The 21,015-nt window shown below is 41.4% G+C and overlaps 1 protein-coding gene across 10 annotated transcripts in view; it reads left to right on the top strand.

The window, feature by feature from the left end:
* The window catches only part of ttll5 (tubulin tyrosine ligase-like family, member 5), a 510,221-nt gene that overhangs the window by 182,950 nt on the left and 306,256 nt on the right, over positions 1-21,015 (top strand). For all 10 annotated transcript variants that reach the window (XM_072271858.1, XM_072271833.1, XM_072271823.1 and 7 more), the window contains 2 exons: positions 11,537-11,618; positions 19,423-19,484. In XM_072271858.1, the coding sequence (XP_072127959.1) occupies positions 11,537-11,618; positions 19,423-19,484 (144 nt within the window). The remainder of the gene's footprint in view (positions 1-11,536; positions 11,619-19,422; positions 19,485-21,015) is intronic.

Below are 21,015 nucleotides of genomic sequence, written 5' to 3'. Positions count from 1 at the left end.
TTGAAAGGTATATCTGCTGGCAAGTTTGAGAATATAATTGAGCTTGATTAAGCTGAGTTACTGAGCCTGACCAGGTTGGATCATTCCCTTCCAGGCTAATATCCCCTGCATAGAAGCTTGAATCACACTCAGATGTATGTCATAGGTAGGCTCCATCAAAATAGGCATCCAGTTCCAAATTCCATCACAGCCATTGATTACCGGAGAAAATAAGAGTATTACCAAAGCCTTCATGAAATTATGAACATCCTCACCAATTCATAGGTTTCTCTGATTCAGATTGATTTATTTATCATGTGTATAGTGGATTTATTCAGTTCACCTATACATCTGCTTCTTAATGCCAAAATCTAATCAGTCAATCATGCTGCACAACTCAATACATAAAATAATGCAGACATGGTCAAGAGGTTCTGTTTTTTATATCAAACATCAGAATTGGGAAGAAGTATGATCCAAATGACTTTGACCATGAAATGGCACAGAGCTTAGGTCAGTGGTGCAGAAGGGAAAGAGAGAGAAGAGGGGAGCGGTAGTGATAAGGGGACTCAGTAGTCAGGGGAACAGACAGGAGATTCTGTGGATGTGACTGGGACACCCCAGTAGTATGTTGCCTCCTAGGTACCAAGGTCAGGGATGTCTTGGATCATGCCCACAACATCTTGGAGAGAGAGAGAGAGGCAGATCATCCAGATGTCTTGTTACATATTGGTACCAATGAGACAGGAAGGAAAAGCAAAGAGATCCTGAAGAGAGAATTTAGAGAGCTAGGCAGAAAGCTGAGAAGTAGGATCTCCTGGGTAGTAATTTCTGGATTGATGCCTGTGCCAGGCGCTGGTGAGGGTAGAAACGGGATGATTTAGCAAATTAATGCGTGGCTGAGTAGCTGGTGCAGGGGGCAGGGCTTCAGTTCTTGGATCACTGGGATTTTTTCTGGGGAAGACGTGACCGGTTCAAAAGTGATGGGTTGCACCTGAACCCAAGAGGAACCAATGTTCTCACGAGCTGGTTTGTTAGAGTTTTTGGGGAGGATTTAAACTAATTTGGTAGGGGGATAGGAAACAGAGTGAAGCGACTCAGGATAGGACAGATAGTGAAAAAGCAAAGCTAGCATGCAGTTAGAGTGTCAGGAGGGGCAGGCAGATCATAGGACATAATTGCAGCTAGCCAGGTGAGTATCAGTGCATTAGCAATGCAGAATCAAAAAGGGTAGCAAATGTAGCACTCAAAGTGTTATCTCAATGAACAGAGTATAAAAAATAACGTGGATGACCTTGTTGCACTATTACAGATTGTCAGGTATGATGTGGTAATCATCACTGAATTGTGACTGAAGGAAGTTGTAGTTGGGAGCTGAATGTCCAAGGTTACACATTGTATCGGAGGGATAGGAAGGTCGGCAGAGGGGGTGGCGTGGCTCTGCTGGTAAAGAATGGCATCAAATCGGTAGGAAAAGGTGACATAGGATCAGAAGATGTTGAATCCTTGTGGGCTGAGCTAAGAAACTGCAAGGTTAAAAAGGACCCTGATGGCAGTTATATATACAGGCCTCCCAACAGTAGCTGGGATGTGGACCACAGGTTACAACAGGAAATGAAAAGGTGTGTCAAAAGGGCAATGTTGTGATAGTCATGGGAGATTTCAACATGCAGGTTGATTGGGAAAATCAGGTTGACGGTGAGTTTATTGAATGCCTACGAGATGGCTCTTGGAGCAGTTTGTCATTGAGCCTACTTGGGGATCAGCTATACTGAATTGGGTGTTATGTAATGAACTGGAAGTGATTAAGGAGCTTAAGGTAAAAGAACCCTGAGGAGAGAGTGAACACAATATGATTGAGCTCAACTTGAAATTTGATAGAGAGAAAGTAAAGTCTGACATAGCAGTATTTCAGTGGAGTAAAGGAAACTACAGTGGTATGAGAAAGTAGTTAGCCAAAGAAAATTGGAAGGAGAAGCTGGCAGGGATGTCAGCAGAGCAGCAGTGGCGTGAGTTTCTAGGAAAAATGAGGGAAGTGCAGGATAAGTGTATCAAAAAAAAAAGAAATACTTAAATGGCAGAATAGTATAACGATGGCTGACAAGGGGAGTCAAACTAATGCAAAAGCAAAAGAGAGGGCATACTTCAAAGCAAAAGTTAGTGGGAAGACAGAGGATTGGGAAGCTTTTAAAAACCTACAGAGAGCAACTGAAAGAATCATTAGGAGGGAAAAGATGAAATATGTAATCAAGCTAGCAAACTATCAAAGTGGATAGTAAAAGCTTTTTCAAGTATGCAAAAAATAAAAGAGAAAAGAGAGTTGATAAAGGACCACTAGAAAATGACCCTGAGAAATAATAACAGGGGACAAGTAGATGGCAGATGAACTAAATGAGTATTTTGCATCAGGCTTCACTGTGGAAGACACTCGCAGTGTGCCAGGTGTTGAAGGATGTAAGTGAAGACAAGTGAGTGCAGTTACTATAACCAGGGAGAAGAATCTCAAAAAACTGAAAGACCTAAGGGTACATAAGTCACCCAGGCCAGATGAACTGCACCCTAGGGTTCTGAAAGAGGTAGCAGTAGAGATTGTAGAGGCATTAGTAATGATCTTTCAAAAATCATTGGACTCTGGCATGGTGCCAGAGGACTGGAAAATTGCAAATGTTACTCTACTCGTTAAGAAAGGAGGAAGGCAGCAGAAAGGAAATTATAGGCTAGTTAGCCTGACCTCAGTGGTTGGGAAGATGTAAAAGTCAGTTGTTAAGGATGAGGTGATAGAGTACTTGGTGACACAGGGCAAGATAAGACAAAGTCAGCATGGTTTCCTTAAGCGAAAATCTTGCCTTACAAACCTGTTGGAATTCTTTGAGGAGGTTATATGTAGGACAGATAAAGGGGATGCAGTGGATGTTGTATATTTGGACTTTCAGAAGGCCTTTAATAGGTGCCAAACATGAGGCTGTTTATCAAGTTAAGACCCCATAGTATTACAGGATACTTAGTGACATGGTTAGAGCACTTGCTGATTGATAGCAGGCGAGTAAGTGGGTATAAAAGGATCCTTTTCTGGTTGGCTGCCATTGACTAATGGTGTTCTGCAAGGGTCAGTGTTGGGACTGCTTCTTTTTATGCTGTATATCAATGATTTAGATGATGGAACAGGTGGCTTTGTTGCCAAGTTTGTAGATGATACAAAGATTGGTGGTGGAGCAGGTAGGAAACAGGTAGGTTGCGGAAGGACTTGGATCAGGAGACAGAAGAAGAAAGTGGGAAATGAAATATAATGTTGGAAAATGCACAGTCATGCACTTTGGTTGTAGAAATAAATGTGCAGTCTATTTTCTAAATGGGGAGAAAATTGAAAAACCTGAGATGCAAAGGGACTTGGGATTCCTTGTGCGAAACACCCTAAAGGTTAACTTACAGATAGTGTCAGTGGTGAGGAAGGCAAATGCAGTGTTGGCATTCATTTCAAGAGAATACAAGAGCAAAAATGTGATGCTGAGGCTTTATAAGGCACTGGTGAAGCCTCACCTTTAGTACTGTGAACAGTTTTGGGGTCCTCATCTAAGAAAAGATGTCTGGCATTGGAGAGGGTTCAGAGGAGGTTCATAAGGATGATTCCTGGATTGAAAGGGTTATCATACAAGGAACGTTTGATAGCTCTGGGTCTGTACCTGCTGGAATTTAGAAGGATAGGGGATCTCATTTAAACCTTTCAAAGGTTGAAAGGCCTAGACAGAGTAGATGTGGATAGGATGTTTCCCCTTGGTGGTGGCGTCTAGGACAAAAGAGCAGAGCCTCAGGATAGAGGGGAGTCCATTTAAAACAGATGCAGAGAAGTTTCTTTAGCCAGAGGGTGGTAAATTCATGGAATTTATTACCACGGGCAGCTGTGGAGGCCAGGTCGTTGGGTGCATTTAAGGCAGAGCTTGATAGGTTTTTGATTGGACATGGCAACAAAGTTTAGTGGGAGAAGGCTGAAGAGTGCTACTGAGGAGGGGAGGAAAGGATCATGGCAAAGCAGAGCTGATGGGCCAAATGGCCTAATTCTGCGCCTATGTCTTATGGTCTTAAATGTTAGGTCCAGTCAGGGTGGTTTGAGTATCTCAGAAACTGCTGACCTCTTAGTATTTTCATGTACAGCAATCTCTAGATTACAGAGAATAGTGTTTAAAAAAAACATCCAGTGAACTGTGGGTGAAATCGCTGTCAGAGGAGAATGGCCAGACTGGTTCAAGCTGACAGGAAGGCGACTGTAATTGAGAAAACCATGTGTAACAACAGTGATGTGCAGAAGAGCATTTCTAAATGCACAACATGTCGAACAATGTTTCAAAGGTTCATTTTATTGTCAAAATATGCATGCACAATACAATTTTGGTATTCACCTTCTCCAGATAGCTTGGAGCTGTTGAAAGAAAAGACATCAACTACCTCCCCCTCAGCACAAAAAAGAAATAGAGGCAAAACTCACAAACCCCAAAACGCCCTTCCACTCCCTCAAAGAGAAAGAACAGCAACAATAGCATCAAATCCCCAACACCCCCCACTCGCAGAAAAGAACAGTGACAATAGCATCAAATCCCCATCCTTCCCCACATAAAAGCTAACAGATTGCTCACCCAGAAAAACACCAAGAAGAAAAGACCCCAAATCCCCAACCTGTCCCTCTCACAAAAACAAAAGTATTGCCCACTGACCAATTGGCCACAGGAAAGAAAACACTGAAAAACTGATGGAGACCAATGTAAAGTACAGTCCAATGATCATCAGAATCAGGTTTATTATCACCGGCATGTGACATGAAATTTGTTAACTTAGCAGCAACAATTCAATGCAATATGTTATTTAGCAGAGAAAAAAAAATAAAAATAATAATAATAAATAAATAAGTCAATTACGTATATTGAATAGATTAAAAAAAGACGTGCAGAAACAGAAATACTGTATATTTTTTAAAATGTGAGGTAGTGTCCAAAGATTCAATGTCCATTTAGGAAACGATTGGCAGAGGGAAAGAAGCTGTTCCTGAATTGCTGAGTGTGTGCCTTCAGGCTTCTATACCTCCTACCTGATGGTAACAGTGAGAAAAGGGCATGCCCTGGGCGCTGGAGGTCCTTAATAATGGACGCTGCTTTTCTGAGACACTGCTCCCTGAAGATGTCCTGGGTACTTTGTATTAACCAAGATGGAGCTGACTAGATTTACAACCTTCAGCAGCTTCTTTCGGTCCTGTGAAGTAGCCCCTCCATACCAGACAGTGATGCAGCCTGTCAGAATGCTCTCCATGGGACAACTATTGAAGTTTTTAAGTGTATTTGTTGACATGCCAAATCTCTTCAAACTCTATTCTAATAAAGTATAGCCGCTGTCTTGCCCTCTTTATAACTACATAGTTATGTTGAGACCAGGTTAGATCCTCAGAGATCTTGACACCCAGGAACTTGAAGCTGCTCACTCTCTCCATTTCTGATCCCTCTATGAGGATTGGTATGTGTTCCTTCATCTTACCTTTCCTGAAGTCCACAATCAGCTCTTTTGTCTTACTGACGTTGAGTGCCAGGTTGTTGCTGCGGCACCACTCCACTAGTTGGCATATCTCACTCCTGTATACCCTCTTGTCACCACCTGAGATTCTACCAACAATGGTAATGTCGTCAGCAAATTTATAGATGGCACTTCAGCTATGCCTAGCCACATGGTCATGTGTATATAGAGAGTAGAGCAATGGGCTAAGCACACACCCCTGAGGTGCGCCAGTGTTGATCATCAGCGAGGAGGAGATGTTATCACCAATCCGCACAGATTGTGGTCTTCCGGTTAGGGAGCCGAGGATCCAATTGCAGAGGGAGGTACAGAGGCCCAGGTTCTGCGATTTCTCAATCCGGATTGTGGGAATGATGGTATTAAATGCTGAGCTGTGGTCAATGAACAGCATCCTGACGTAAGTGTTTGTTTAGTCCAGATGGTCTAAAGCCGTGTGGTGAGGTGATTGGGCTGCAGCAGCAGAAGACCATGAACATACTCGTTATGGTCACTTTATTAGGTATAAGAGGTAGCCACTGAGTGTACATTGAAACACATTATTTAATTTAACAAGCAATGCAACCTAAGGATATGTGGGGCAGCCTACAACTATTGCCACATATTCCAGCACCAACATAGCATGCCCATCATATTCAGCAGAACAACACAAACAACAAAACAAAACAAGACAGCAGCCTTCCTGACTACTTGATTAACTACTCTACATTCATTTCCAAATTCTCTTATCTCTTTTCCATACTGAGTTGATTTGAATATATAAAGTCATGAAGCATAGAAACAAGTGTTTTGGCCCACCATATCAATGCCAACCCTCATGCCCATCTACTACTTTATTGTTGTTACTGTGCCTGCCTGCTTCTGGCAGCTCATTCTAGGGACCAACACTTAGTGTGAAGAAGTTGCCCCTTATATCCCCTTTGAACTTTCTCCCTCTCACCATAAACCTATGCCCTCTGATTTAGGCAAATATACCTTGGGAAAACAAAATTGGTTATCTGTCTTTCACGTCAACTGTCAGCCAATTTGGGAAAAAAGACCATAAGTCTGTAAAATGTAGGAATGGGAATAGGGCATTTGGCCCATCGAGTGTGCACTGCCATTCAATTATGGCTGATCCTTTTTTCCCCTCTTCAGCACACCTTTTCTAAGATGAGGAGCCCAAAACTATTCACAGTACTCAAGGAGATGTCTCACCAGTGCCTTTTAAAGCCTCAGCATCACATCCCTGTTCTTGTATTCTAGACCTCTTGAAATAAATGCTGACATTGCATTTGCCTTCCTCACAACCTGCAAATTAACCTTTAGGTTGTTCTGCACAAGGACTCACAAGTCCCTTTGCTTCACAGATTTTTGTATTTTCTCCCCATTTAAAAAATAGACTGCACGTTTATTTCTACTACCAAAATGTGTGACCATGTATTTTCCAACATTGTATTTCATTTGCAGCTTTCTCACTCTGTCTCCTGATCTAAGTCCTTTTTCAGCCTACCTGTTTCCTCAACATTATCTGCCCCCTGTCCCTCCACCAATCTTTGTATCATCTGCAAACTTGGCAATAAAGCCATCTGTTCCATCATCTAAATCATTGATATACAGCATAAAAAGCAGCGGTCCCAACACCGACTCCTGTGTAGTCACTGGCAGCCAACCAGAAAAGGATCCTTTTTTTCCTGCTCACCCTCTCCTACTAATCAGCAAATGCTCTAACTATGCCAGTAACTTTCCTATAATACCATGGGCTCTTAACTTGATAAACAGCCTTATCAAAGCACCTTATCAAAGGCCTTCTGAAAGTCCAAATATACAACATCCACTACGTGCCCTTTATCTATCCTACTTGTAATCTCCTCAGGGAATTCCAACAGGTTTGTAAGGCAAGAGTTTCCCTTAAGAAAATCATGCTGACTTTGTCCTTTCTTGACCTGTGTCACCAAGTACTCCATAGCCTCATCCCTAACAGTTGACTCCAACATCTTCCCAACCACTGAAGTCAGGCTAATTGGTCTATAATTTCCTTTCTGCTGCCTCCTTCCTTTCTTAAAGAGTGGAGTGACATTTGTAATTTTCCAGTCTGCTGGCACCATGCCAGATTTTTGAAAGATCATTTCTAGTGCTCCACAGTTTCTACCACTACCTCCTTCAGAACCCTAGGGTGCACTTCTGGTCCGGGTAATTTATGTACCCTTAGGTCTTACAGCTTTTCGAGCACCTTCTCCCTTATTATTGTAATTGCATGCACTTCTCTCCCCTCACACTCTTCAGCATCTGGCACACTGCTAATGTCTTCCACAGTGAAGCCTGATGCAAAATACTCACTTAGTTCATCTGCCATCTACTTGTCCCCTGTTATTATTTCTCCCAGCCTCATTTTCTAGCGGTCCTATATCCACTCTCATTTCTCTTTCATTTTTTTACATACTTGAAAAAGATTTTTCTACCCACTTTGATATTGTTTGCTAGCTTGCTTTCATGTTTCATTTCTTCCCTTCTAATGATTCTTTTAGTTGCTCTCTCTAGATTTTTAAAAGTTTCCCAATCCTCCATCTTTCCACTAATTTTTGTTTTGTTTTATACCCACTCTTTTATTTTTACATTAGCTTTGACAACCCTTGTCAGCCAGGGTTGGACTATTTTGCCCTTTGAGTATTTCTTCATTTTTGGAATACATCTATCTTGTTACTTCCTCATTTTTCCCAGAAGCACATGCCACTGCTACTCTGCAGTAATCCGTGCCAGCATCTCCTTCCAATTTACTTCGACCAACTCCTCTCTGATACCACAGTAATTTCCTTTACTCTATTGAGATACTGCTACGTCAGACTTTTCTTTCTCCCTATCAAATTTCAAGTTCAACTCAATTTTTCAAAAATCATTAGACTCTGGCATGGTGCCAGATGACTGAAAATTGAAAATGTTACTCCACTTTAAGAAAGAAGGAAGGCAGCAGAAATTAAATTATAGACCAGTTAGCCGGACCTCAGTGGTTGGGAAGATGTTAGAGTCAATTGTTAAGGGTGAGGTGATGGAGTACTTGATGACACAGGACAAGATAGTACAAAGTCAGCATGGTTTCCTTCAGGGAAAATCCTGCCAGATGAACCTGGTGAAATTCTTTGAGGAGATTACAAGTAGGATAGATAAAGGGGATGCAGTGGATGTTGTATATTTGGACTTCCAGAAGGCCTTTGATAAGGTGCCAAACAGGAGGCTGCTTATCAAGTTAAGACCCCAGGGTATTACAGGAAAATTACTAACGTGGTTAGAGCAACAGCTGATTGGTAGGAGGCAGCGAGTGGGAATAAATGAATCCTTTTCTGGTCGGCTGCCAGTGACTAGTCATGTTCTGCAGGGATTGGTGTTGGGACCACTTCTTTTTATGCTGTATATAAATGATTTAGATTATGGAACAGATGGCTTTGTTTCCAGATTTGCAGATGATACGAAGATTGATGGAGGGGCAGGTAGTGTATAGGAAACAGGTAGGATGCAGAAAGACTTAGACAGATTAGGAGAATGGGCAAGAAAGTGGCAAATGAAATACAATGGTGGAAAATGCATGGTTATGCACTTTGGTAGTGGAAATAAATGTGCGAAAATACAGGTATCTGAGATGCAGAGGGGCTTGGGAGTCCTTGTGCAGAACACCCTGAAGGTTAATTTGAAGGTTGGGTCGGTGGTGAGGAAGGCAAATGCCATGTTAGCATTCATTTCAAGAGGTCTTGAATATAAGAGCAAGGATGTGATGCTGAGGCTTTATAAGACACTGGTGAGGCCTTACCTTGAGTATTGTAAACAGTTTTGGGCCTGTCATCTTAGAAAAGATGTGCTGGCATTGGGGAGGGTCCAGAGGTGGCTCACAAGGATGATTCCAGGAATGCCAGGGTTATCATAGAGGAACGTCGGATGGCTGTGAGTCTGAACTCACTGGAATTTAGAAGGATGGGGGGGGAGGTCCTCATTGAAACCTTTTGAATGTTGAAAGGCTTAGACACAGTAGATGTGGAAAGGATGTCTTCCATGGTGGGAGAGTCTAGGACAGGAGGGCATAGCCTCAGGATAGAGGGACGCCCTTTCAAAACAGAGATGAGGAGAAATTTCTTTAGCCAAAGGGTGGTGAATTTGTGGAATTTGATGCCACATGAAGCAGTGGAGGCCAGGTCACTGGGTGCACTTAAGGCAGAGATTGATAGATTCTTGATTGGACATGGCATCAAAAAGTTATGGGGAGAAAGCCGGGAACTGGGGTTGTGGAGGAGATAGAAAAAAAGGATGAGCCATGATTGAATGGCGAAGCAGACTCCATGGGCCAGATGGCCTAATTCTGCTCCTATGTCTCATGGTCTTATATTGTGGTCACTGCCTCCTAAATGTTCTCTTACCTCCCTAATCACCTCTGGTCATTACTTAACACCCATTTCAGTGTAGCTGATCCTCTAGTAGGCTCAATGACAAACTGCTCTAATAAGCCACCTCATAAGCATTCAACAAACTCTCTCTCGAGATTCATTGCCAGCCTGATTTTCCCAATCAACCTGCATGTTGAAATCTTCCATGATTATCATAACATTGCGCTTTTGACACGCCTTTTCTATTTCCTGTTGAAATCTTTTGGGAGGTCTGTATATAACTGCCGTCAGGGTCCTGTTCAACCCACAATTATTCAACATCTTCCAATCCTGTGTCACATCTTTCTACTGATTTGATGCCATTCTTTACCAGCAGAGCCACGCCACCCCCTCTGCCTACCGTCCTATCCCTCTGATACAACGTGTAACTTTGGACGTTCAGCTCCCAGCTGCAACCATCCTTCAGGAAAAGTACCTAGTCTATCCATTCTTTCCTGATAAATCAAGCCCTCCATTCTAGACAGTATTCTTGTGAATTGTGCCTGTACCCACTCTACCTTAATCACATCCTTACTATAGTGTGATAACCAGAATTGTGTACAATATTCCAAGTGCAGTGGAGCCAATGATTTGTACAGCTGTAGAATGACATCTCAACTGTTGTATTCAGTACCTCAGCTAATGAAGGTAAGCAGGCTCTGTTTAACAACACTTCCCGGTACCTTGCCATTATGTATGTCCTGTGCCTTGTCTTAATTTCCCAAAATGCATCTTTTCGTTTGAATCATTGATATAAATTCTTTCAAATTTTGAAGATTAAGTCATAATCTGATTAGAGTGATTAAAATGCTTAAGTGATTTACAGAGAAACTCTTTCTGTTGGTGTGCGAAAACAGAAGAAGCAGTCACAATCTCAATATTAAAAATATGCAGATAAAAAGAGAAATCTGGAAGGACTCTTACCACACAGAGTTCAGTCAGAATTTGAAGCTGTTCCAAAAAATTCCCTCTTTCCCCAAAATGCTGAGGATGTTGGGGCTTGATTAAAATATTAAAACTGAGCCTTTGGGATGAAAGTTGCTGTACAGTTGCTGACACAGAGTGGGAACAATTGTATTGGGTGTCCATTGAATTCCCCTTCTGATACTTGGTTCCATTAGTTTCAGTGGGCAGTGCCTGTTTCATGCAACTAATGATAAATTTATTCTGTGTAGAGTCTTGTTATTAATCAAAGGAAAATGGAGATGAGTGATAAAGCAGTCAAAATTTACTTTAATCTTGGAACAAGCTCAAGGTCTTATTCCTATTCCTGAATATGCACTTCATAATCCAGTCCACTGAGTCCTATTCTGAACGTTGGCACAATTAATTTAGGGAAGTTAGTTTGTAATACGGTTTTCAAAAAAAAAAGTAATAAAGGCTGTGTGTTCACATTTTACTGGTCAAGCTGGATTAGAAGTCTTATACTATGTAAGTGATACTGGATTTTGTTAAGGTAAATGATGGATGGTGGTTTTGTGGGAGCAGTCTCGAATAGGAGTGAACTCCTGTTACACATCGGGCAGTGGTAGTGTCCAGTTTGAGCTCCAGTGTCATGTGATTCTGAATCCCTGGCATTGCTCAGTATCCTTACACAATTGTGCTTTGTGTTTTCACAGAGCTGTATGGTTTTGATGTCTTAATTGACTCCAACCTCAAACCCTGGCTGCTGGAAGTCAATCTTTCTCCTTCACTGGCCTGGTAAGTAAGCAATGAGTTCTGCCTTTGTTCATTAATGTTTCTGCTGGGAAAGACTGGTGATTCAGGAGTTAAGACAGTGACCCTTTTCTGGGGTCTTGCTCGAACAGTACAACACAGTTCAGGGATTTTGGCCCACAAAGTTATGCCAACCTTATGTGAAACTACAATCTAACCCTCTCCTAACCCCCCACCCCACCACATAGCTCAGACCCTCCATTGTTCTTGCATCCACGTGCATATCTAAGAGTATTTGAAATGGCCCAAATGAATCTTCCTCAGCCACCAGCACTGACAATGTGTTCCAGACACCCACCTGGTATTACTCTCTGCAGCCCTGGGAGAAAAAGGTGCTGGCTGTCCATTCTATCTATACCTCTCATAATCTTATACACCTTGAACAAGTCATTTCTCATCTTTCTTTGCTACAAAGAGAAAAGCGCTAGCTTGCTGAACGTTTCCTTGTAGGACATGCTCTCTAATTCAAGCAGTAAATCTCTTCTGCACCCTCTCTAAAGCTTCCACATTCTTCCTATAATGAGGTACCAGCACTGAACACAATTCTAAAAATGTAGCCTAACCAGAGTTTTATAGAGTTGCAACATTACTACACAGCTTTTGAACTCAATCCTCCAACTAAAGGCCAGCACAGCATACAGCTTCTTAACCACCCTATCAACTTTGAGGGATCAATATAAGTGGACCCAAGAACTCTCTGTCCTCTACACTTCTAAGAACCATGCTATTAACATGCTCCACCTTCAGATTCAATCTTCCAAAGTTTAAAACTTCCCATTTTTCTGGATTGAACTTCACCTGCTAATTCTCCGCATCCTGTCTGCATCATCAGAGCCATGTAATTACAGACCATGAGCCTTGCCTAGATTATGGAAAGTGAGACTGATGAGGACTGTGGCAATAGTTTTTTGGCATGAAGGGGTTTGTTGAAGTTGCAAGTTGTTTCTGATACTTTGAGGATTTGAAGGAATTAGCCAGTGGATAAGAATGAGACTGAGGAATTCATGGAATTAACTGATGATGTTGTTTATGTTAGTTGTTACAAAACAGAGAAGGCTGTGTCCTCCAAAGTTCAAACTTCAAAGTAATTTATTATCAAAGTACCTATATATCACCATATACAACCTTGAGATTCATTTTCTTGCAGCATTCACAATAGATACTAGAAACACAGTAGAATCAATGGAACACTAAAACCAACAGGACATATAAATAAATTTGGGATAAATATCAAGAACATGAGATGAAGAGTCCTTGAGAGTCCATAGGTTGTAGGAACATTTCAGTGATGGGGTAAGTGAAATTATGCCCTCTGGTTCAAAAGCCTGATGGTTGAGAGGTAATTACTGTTTCTGAACCTGGTGGTGTGGGTCTAGAGGCTCCTGTAACTCCTTCCTGATAGCAGCAGGAGAAGAGAGCATGGGCTGGATGATGAGGGTCCTTGATGATGAATGCTGCTTTCCTGTGACATGGTTGGGAGGGCTTCAGCCATGATGGATTGGGCTGTATTCACTACATTTTGTAGGCAATTCCGTTCAAGAGCATTAATATCTCCATTACCAGGCTGTGATGCAACCAGTAATATACTCTCCACTGCACATCTATAGGTGTTGTCAAAGTTTTGGAACCCATGACAGATCTTCTCAAACTTCTACTTTTAACTAGAGGCACTGCTATGCTGTCTTCACAGTGACACTTATGTATTGGATCATCTGAAATGATAACATTGAGGAATTTAAAGCTGCTGACCCTCTCCACCTCTGATCTTCTAATGATGACTGGCTTATGGACCTTCAGTTTCCTCCTCCTGAAGTCAATAATCAACTTCTTGGTCTTATTGACATTGAATGATAGGTTACACACGCAAAATGTTGGAGGAACTCAGCAGGCCAGACAGCATCTATGGAAAAAAGTACAGTTGTTGTTTCGGGCCAAGACCCGTTGGCAGGACTGGAGGGAAAAGAGATGAGGAGTAGTTTTAAAAGGTGGGAGGGAGGGGAGGGAGAAACGCAAGGTGATAGGTGAAACCAGGAGGGAGAGGGATGAAATAAAGAGTTGGGAAATTATTTGGTGAAAGAGATACAGGGCTGGAGAAGGGGGAGTCTGGTAGGAGAGAACAGAATGCCATGGAAGAAAGAAAAAGGGGGAGGAGAACCAGAGGGAGGTGATGAGCAGGCAAGGTGATAAGTTGAAAGAGAGAAAGGGGATGGGGAATGATGAAGGTTGGGGGCATTACATGAAGTTCAAGAAATTGATGTTCATGCCATCAGTAATAAATTGTTATTGTGACACTACTCAGACAAAAGAATGCAGGAGTACAAAATGCATAACGTTGAAAATCTGGCTATGTTCTTAGATTAACTCAATGACCAGACAACCTGTTTACAGGTTATCCCCATGTTCACCCTAGTGTTACCTAACAGAGACATCCATCTTCCTGTGCCCATCCCACAGGTTAACAAGCTTCTTTTGTCTGCTTTCCAGTTCTGACCTAAAGTGTTAACTCTGTAACTCCTCCCATTGTTGTGGCTTGAACTGCTGAACAATTGCAGCATTTTCTGTTGTTACTTCAGATTTCCAGCATTGTGTTTTATTTCAAAGGTTCATTTATTATCAAAGTATACAACTTGAAATTCTGCTGGGTAGCCATGAAACCAGGAAACAAAAGAAAGGCCACAAATCCCCCCTCCCCACACAAAAATTGAACAAAAATTAAACAGGCACATCATTCCCCAAATCCCTCCTCCCTCACAAAAAAAGAAGAAAGATCGGGCAAAAAACACAAAATTTAAAAAACTATAAGACTACAGTCCAAATTTTACTTTCATTGCAGAGTACCCACAATGGTTGGCTCCAGATTAGTGCTTCTTATTGTTAAAATTTACTGCAAAATGGAGTGATGGAGAAAGAGAACCAAAAATGATGAAGTGGATTTTCCCTAGTTCTTCCTGTGCACAGACAACCCGAATGCAAATGTTTGAAAATTACCGTGCAATTATTTGGAGACTTTTGACATAGCTAAGGAAATTGAGCTACTAAGTTGAAAACCAGTTATTGAAGAATTTGTTAAAATAAAATGAGGAAAAATAGGTGCAGTAAATTTGAGACTGAGAAGGCGGTGACCAATTTGGCATTTTACATTCGTAGATTCACTTCCCAGGGGAGCAAACTTAAAATAGAATATAGAGGAGTTATCCCAAGGCATGCAGACTTGTGTCATAAGGCACAAAAAGACAGCCTGACTTTCGAAAGCTGTTTCAGAGAAAGCTGCTGAGACATTTCAGTGAGGTGTTTAGGAAAAGCAAAAGTAACAAAAAGATGCTTTCAAAAACAACTTCCCTTCTTTTACACTGACCTGCATTTGCCCATCTTGCCAACCTATTCAAGTCTTCCTCTATCATCACTACTTGGGCTCCATGGTATCATCATGGTTAACAAGAACCTGTTACAGCTTGGAGCATTCCAGAGTTTGGAATTCAATTCCTCCACCATTCTGTAAGGAGTCTATGTACTGTATGTACATATTCCCCATGGAATACATGGATATTCTGCGGGCCCTCTGGTTTCCTCCCACAGTCCAAAGATGTACTGGGTAAGTTAATTGGTCATTATAAACTGTCCCGTGATTAAGTTAGGATTAATTAGGTTTGTCCAGGATTGCTGGAGCAGTGTGGCACGAGGGGCTGTAAGGGCCTGTTCTGAGCTATTTCACTAAGTAAATAAAAATAATATAAAATAAGGTCAATCTGCTGAACTGGCTAGATTTGGGCCATAGTTTCTTATACTCCAAAGTCCAAATCACTTATTTTAACGGACCTTTAAGAGTTCCTTGCAGAACTGTTCCTACTGCACCTCTTTAATTCTTTATCCCTACTCTTTGTTTCCTTATCAGCTGACCATTTCATTCCCTATAGCCTCATTGCCTCTTAATTACATTTTTGGCAAATCACGTTAATAAAGCATCATTAAATTCTTTTCAAAGTAGTCTTATTTTTCACCCTTCCAATCCACTGTCAGTATAAAGTTGCAAGTAGAAACAATATAACCAGGGCAAAGTAGCATAGGGGTAATTTTACTGGACCAGTAGAGACCTGGCTTAATTACTTCAGGAACACGAGTTCAAATCTCAACAGTATCCTGGGGAAATTATGCTAGAGAATTCAGAAATTCAAACAATAAATGGTATTATTAATAGAAACCATAAAAATTGCAGGATTGTAATAAAATCCATCTAGTTTTCTGAAAAGAAATTTGCTGGTTTCTATATTTAGCTCTGACTGACTAGTGTTGCTGACTCCAAACTATCCCCTGAAATATAAAAGGCCACATGGTTCTATGGCTGTTTGGAGTAGCACAATAGATGCCTTCTTGGCAGGAATGGTATTAAATATTATTTACATAAGAGATTCTGCAGATGCTGGAAATCCAGAGAAACCCTTAGTCCTGATGAAAGGTCTCGCCTGAAACTTTATCTGTTTATCCCTCTCCATACATGCTGCCTGACCTGCTGAGTTCCTCCAGCATTTTGTGTATATTAATTTATTAATGTCACATGTACTTAATCAGAAGATACAAAAGCTTGAAAACACATGCCAACAGTCTCAAGGACAACTTCCATCCTGGCATTATCAAGAGTCTTGTACGAACCTTTCATGCACTAAATTTGAAATGATATCTCAATCTACCTTATTGTGGCCTTTGCACTTTATATTGTTTACCTGCAGTGCACTTACTCGGTACCCATAACATATTTTGCATTCAGAATTTTTGTTACTACTTCTGCATATGGATTGATCTGCTTGCATGGCACGGAAACAAGAGCTTTTCACTATCTCAGTTTGCTGTTTTCATGAGGCAGCATGAAGTATGTACAGAGTTAATGGAGAGAGGCTTGCTTGCATTATGGTCAGGTCTGCATTCACAACACTCCTGTGAACACAAACAAAAAGAAGTCCTGCATGGGCATAGTGATGCAGTGCTGAAGTTATTTAGGATTTATAGAGGGATCTTTGTCAGCTGGGTAAGTGGACTGAGGAGTGGCAAATGGAGTTTACGTGGGGTGTGCAGAATGGTTAACAAAGGCCTGCATCCTATGCACAGCATAACAAATTTATTCAGCACTGGTGAAATGGAATTTGCCAATCTAGCCTTTGCTGCTTTCTAAACTGCATCAGCCCTAATTATCTGCTGTCACCCCCCCCACCACCCGCCATAGCACCGCTGCTTTATCCTCATGTCAATCCAGTTCCCTCTTGAAAACCCTGAATGCTAATGTCACGAACAATTCTAATGATATCTGCTCCTACTGACATACTTTCAAAAGATGGTAGTGCAGTGTTCCCAGAAGTGAGTATGTGGGGGATAATTTTAAGGTGATTGGAGGAAAGTATAGGGGAGATGTCAGAGAAGTGTTTTTTTTTAACACAGAGTGTGGTGGGTGTGTGGAACAACCTGCCATGGTGGTGGTAGAGGCAGATACATTGGGGACATTTAAGAGACTATGAGATAGGCATATGGGTTATAGAAAAAATGGAGGGCTATGTGGGAGGGAAAGGTTAGATTGATCTTAGAGTAGGTTAAGAAAAGCACAACATTGTGGGCTGAAGGGCCTGTACTATACTGTTCTATAATGTATGGGTAGCCAAGAAATTGACATTAAACCCCATAGCCTCTTGTGTGATCAGCCGTAGCACAGAAATCTCAGCTGATTACTAGTGACTACTTTCCCTTAAACTGAAATTTGGAATTCTCCCATATTTATCAGCAACTGAGGAAGTTCAGAGTGTCAGATGAAGATGATTGCATCTTGGGCCTGCTGCTTCAAGGCTTTGTTAATGGCACACATGGTAGCAAGGTGGTTAGCAGTCAAAGTATTGAGCTATTCAACCAGAGATATGAATTTGAATCCCACTGCATTTGGGAGTTTCAATCAAAATAATTAAATCAATCTGGAATTTAAATCTTCCAAAATTATACTGATTAGAACATAGAACTGTACATCACAGGAATAGGCCCTTCAGACCACAATGTTATGCTGAACTAATTATGTGATTAAATGCTTAACAGAACTAATCCCTTCTGCCTATGCAATGTACATATTCCTCCATTCTCAGATTTTAGAATGGTTCCTGCAGATTGGAGGGAAGCAAAAAGAAGGCTGTTGACTAAGTGCTGGTATATAAGATTAGTGTAAAGTTAATGATCTGTTAGATCATGCTGAACCAAAGGACTTATTCTGTTGTATATGATACCACGACTCTAAGAGTCAAACTTGACTTCACATTTTAAGAAAAGGTCTTTGTGAGAACACACTTGGAGTACTGTGACTTGAGCTCTAGGGCCGATTAGTCAGGATCAGATTGAAAGAGCGGACAGGTGTGAGGGGTCTGTTGGCCTAATCTTTTTCCAGCTATCTTTTTGCTTAGATGGATTCAAGGGATAAAAACCAAGAGATTCTGCAGTTGCAGTAAATCCAGAGTATCACACTCAAAATGCCGGAGGTACTCAGCAGGTCAGGCAACATCCATGGAGAAGAATAAAGAGCCAACATTTTGGGCCAAGACCCTTCATCAGGACTTTTCATTGGGACCGTTAAGGTCATAAGAGGGGCAGAATTAGTCCATTCAGCCCATCTGTGGTGGCCAGTGCTATCATGTTTGCTGTTGTGTGCTGGGGCAGCAGGCTGAGGGTAACAGACACCAACAGAATCAACAAACTTGTCCGTAAGGCCAGTGATGTTGTGGGGATGGAACTGGACTCTCTCACAGTGGTGTCTGAAAAGAGGATGCTGTCCAAGTTGCAAGCCATCTCGGTCAATGTCTCCCATCCACTACATAATGTACTGGGTGGGCACAGGAGTACCTTCAGCCAGAGACTCATTCCACCGAGATGCAACACTGAGTGTCATAGGAAGTCATTCCTGCCTGTGGCCATCAAACTTTACAACTCCTTCCTTGGAGGGTCAGACACCCTGAGCCAATAGGCTGGTCCTGGACTTACTTCATAATTTACCGGCATAATTTACCTATTACTATTTAACTATTTATGGTTTTATTACTATTTATTATTTATGGTGCAACTTTAACGAAAACCAATTTCCCCCAGGATCAATAAAGTATGACTACTACTACTACTACTAGCCCATTCTCTTTCTTTAGTCCTGAGGAAGGGTCTTAGCCGAAACATCAGCTCTTTATTCCTGTCATTAAATTCTGCCCAATATGCTGAGTTCCTCCAGCATTTGTGTTGATTCAAGGGATATTGTGATAGGGTAGGAAACTGGTGTGGAATAAGGGTCTTTTTAAATGTTGGGGATAGGTGGAAGTATGGATTGGCCTTCTGTGCCTATTGACTAAGGCAACTGCACTGCTCCAAAGAGCACCATATGAGGTCATTCTAACACTCAGCCATTAGGCTCTATAATGAGTCAACCTATAGCCAGGGTAATGATGACCGCCCGCCCCCCCCCCCCCCCAGGCTGTTTGTGGAAACTTATTTTTTCATTCTTTCTACTTCTCTTCTAATATTTATATCTGTGCACTAATTATGCTACTGTGACACTGTAATTTCCTTTGGGATCAATAAAGTATCTATCCATCTAAAGTTACTGTAGGTTAGATTTTAAAGTAATGACAAACTATGGATTCATGGAGTCAGAAATGTACAGCACAGAAACGGGTTGTTTCAGCCCACCTCTTCCATCTACTCTTTGATATTTCTGGATTTAGTTGTATTCATGGGAACTGCTCTTTAAACCCACTTCAATGAATTTGCCTTTGTATCTCAATAGTGATGCACCTTTGGATCTGAAGATTAAAGCAAGCTTACTGACGGATATGTTTACATTAGTGGGTGAGTGCATGTTTTTTGGGAGGAACAGGTTCCCTGCATTGAAAATGCATGATACCTGAGAGAAAGACCCTGTTGGAATATTATGACTTTAGAGACCTTGGTTGCTTTCTGTCTAGGTCTGATTTCAGTTTGTGGCATTAGAGTTGTGTAAATACCAACCCATACTTTTATGTTAAAGCAAGGGTGTACATTGGAACACCACTGCCTATGGAAGTCTGTAGAAAATAAAATTCTGTCTTCTAATGGCACCTTACAATTTTATATCACTTAATTTGCACACATCTCCCATAATAGTGTTCATATTATTTTGTGGTCGTCATAGAATAACATTACTTCAATTTCAGATTCAAATTTATTTATCATATGTACATCGAAACATACAATGAAATGTGTCATTTGTGTTAACAATCAACACCCCCAAGGATGATCTGGGGACACTCTGCAAGTGTTGCCACACGTTTCAGTACCGACATAGCATGTTCCTCAGAACAACTCAAGTAGCAGCAACAACACAACAAAGCAAAGCAACAACACAAAAATAAGCCCTTTCCCATCCCTCCCAATCACCCACACACCCAAACAGGCCTCCAACCCAAGGATAGGCCACCTCCGTACCTCCAGCCCTTTGCCCCCATATTCTCACCCTCCCAGATGCTGGGTCTCCAACTTCAGACTTCACCCCAAGACGCCAATGAAAGGTTTGATCTTCGGGCCTCAACTTCCAGACTCGCATGGACCTCAGACAGTTTGCAGATAGAGGGGAGGGGTAATTCAAGCTTGGTCTGTATCTCTTGTTTCCCAGTTGATGTCAGATGTTTTATTTTCTCTTAGTTCAGTAAGTATGAGTGCGTAATGTATTTAAACAGTGAATGGCAGGGAAGAGCAACCAACACTGTGCTTTACCAGGCTCAGGATACCTCTGGGGAAAGCACTGAGTTGAGGTGGGGGTGGTTTACAGAACAGGCAGTGAACCAGGTGGACTGAAGGATGAATATATCAAAAGTCAAATTCAAAACAAGTTTATTATCAAAGTATTTATACAGCATGTCACCATATACTACCTTGAGAGTAATGTTCTTGCAGGTATTTACATGAAATAAGGAAATACATAGAATTTACAAAAAACTATATATAAAGACTGAATAAATGGCATGACTTGGCACTGCACAGGGTTAAATACAATTTGTACTGTGGTTTGTTAGTGTGACTGAAATAAACAAAACCATCTGAATGTTTATCTACCACGGAAAATGTCCTTTATGAGCTCAGTGTATTGTAGCAATGTAAATGAGTGTTTTTTTACACACAAACAAATCAGACCCTGCTGTAAAAGCTTAAGGGTATCGACGCCTGCGGCACTGGAGTTCATTGTCTCAATCAACATATGGATTTGTAAAAAAGCAAGTAATGTAGTGGTTGATAGTGCATGGGGGTGTTTGTGAGGAGGTACGCTATGATGAAAGAATAACTGAACTGCTTGAGCTTCCCCAAGCTGCCTCATACAGAACGGGGTTCAGTAGCTGTGAGAATA

This window comes from Mobula birostris, chromosome 1, assembly GCF_030028105.1.
Source record: "Mobula birostris isolate sMobBir1 chromosome 1, sMobBir1.hap1, whole genome shotgun sequence".
Lineage (NCBI taxonomy): Eukaryota > Metazoa > Chordata > Chondrichthyes > Myliobatiformes > Myliobatidae > Mobula > Mobula birostris.
Note: the sequence above shows the minus strand (reverse complement) of the source record. Positions and strands in the feature narration are given on the sequence as shown.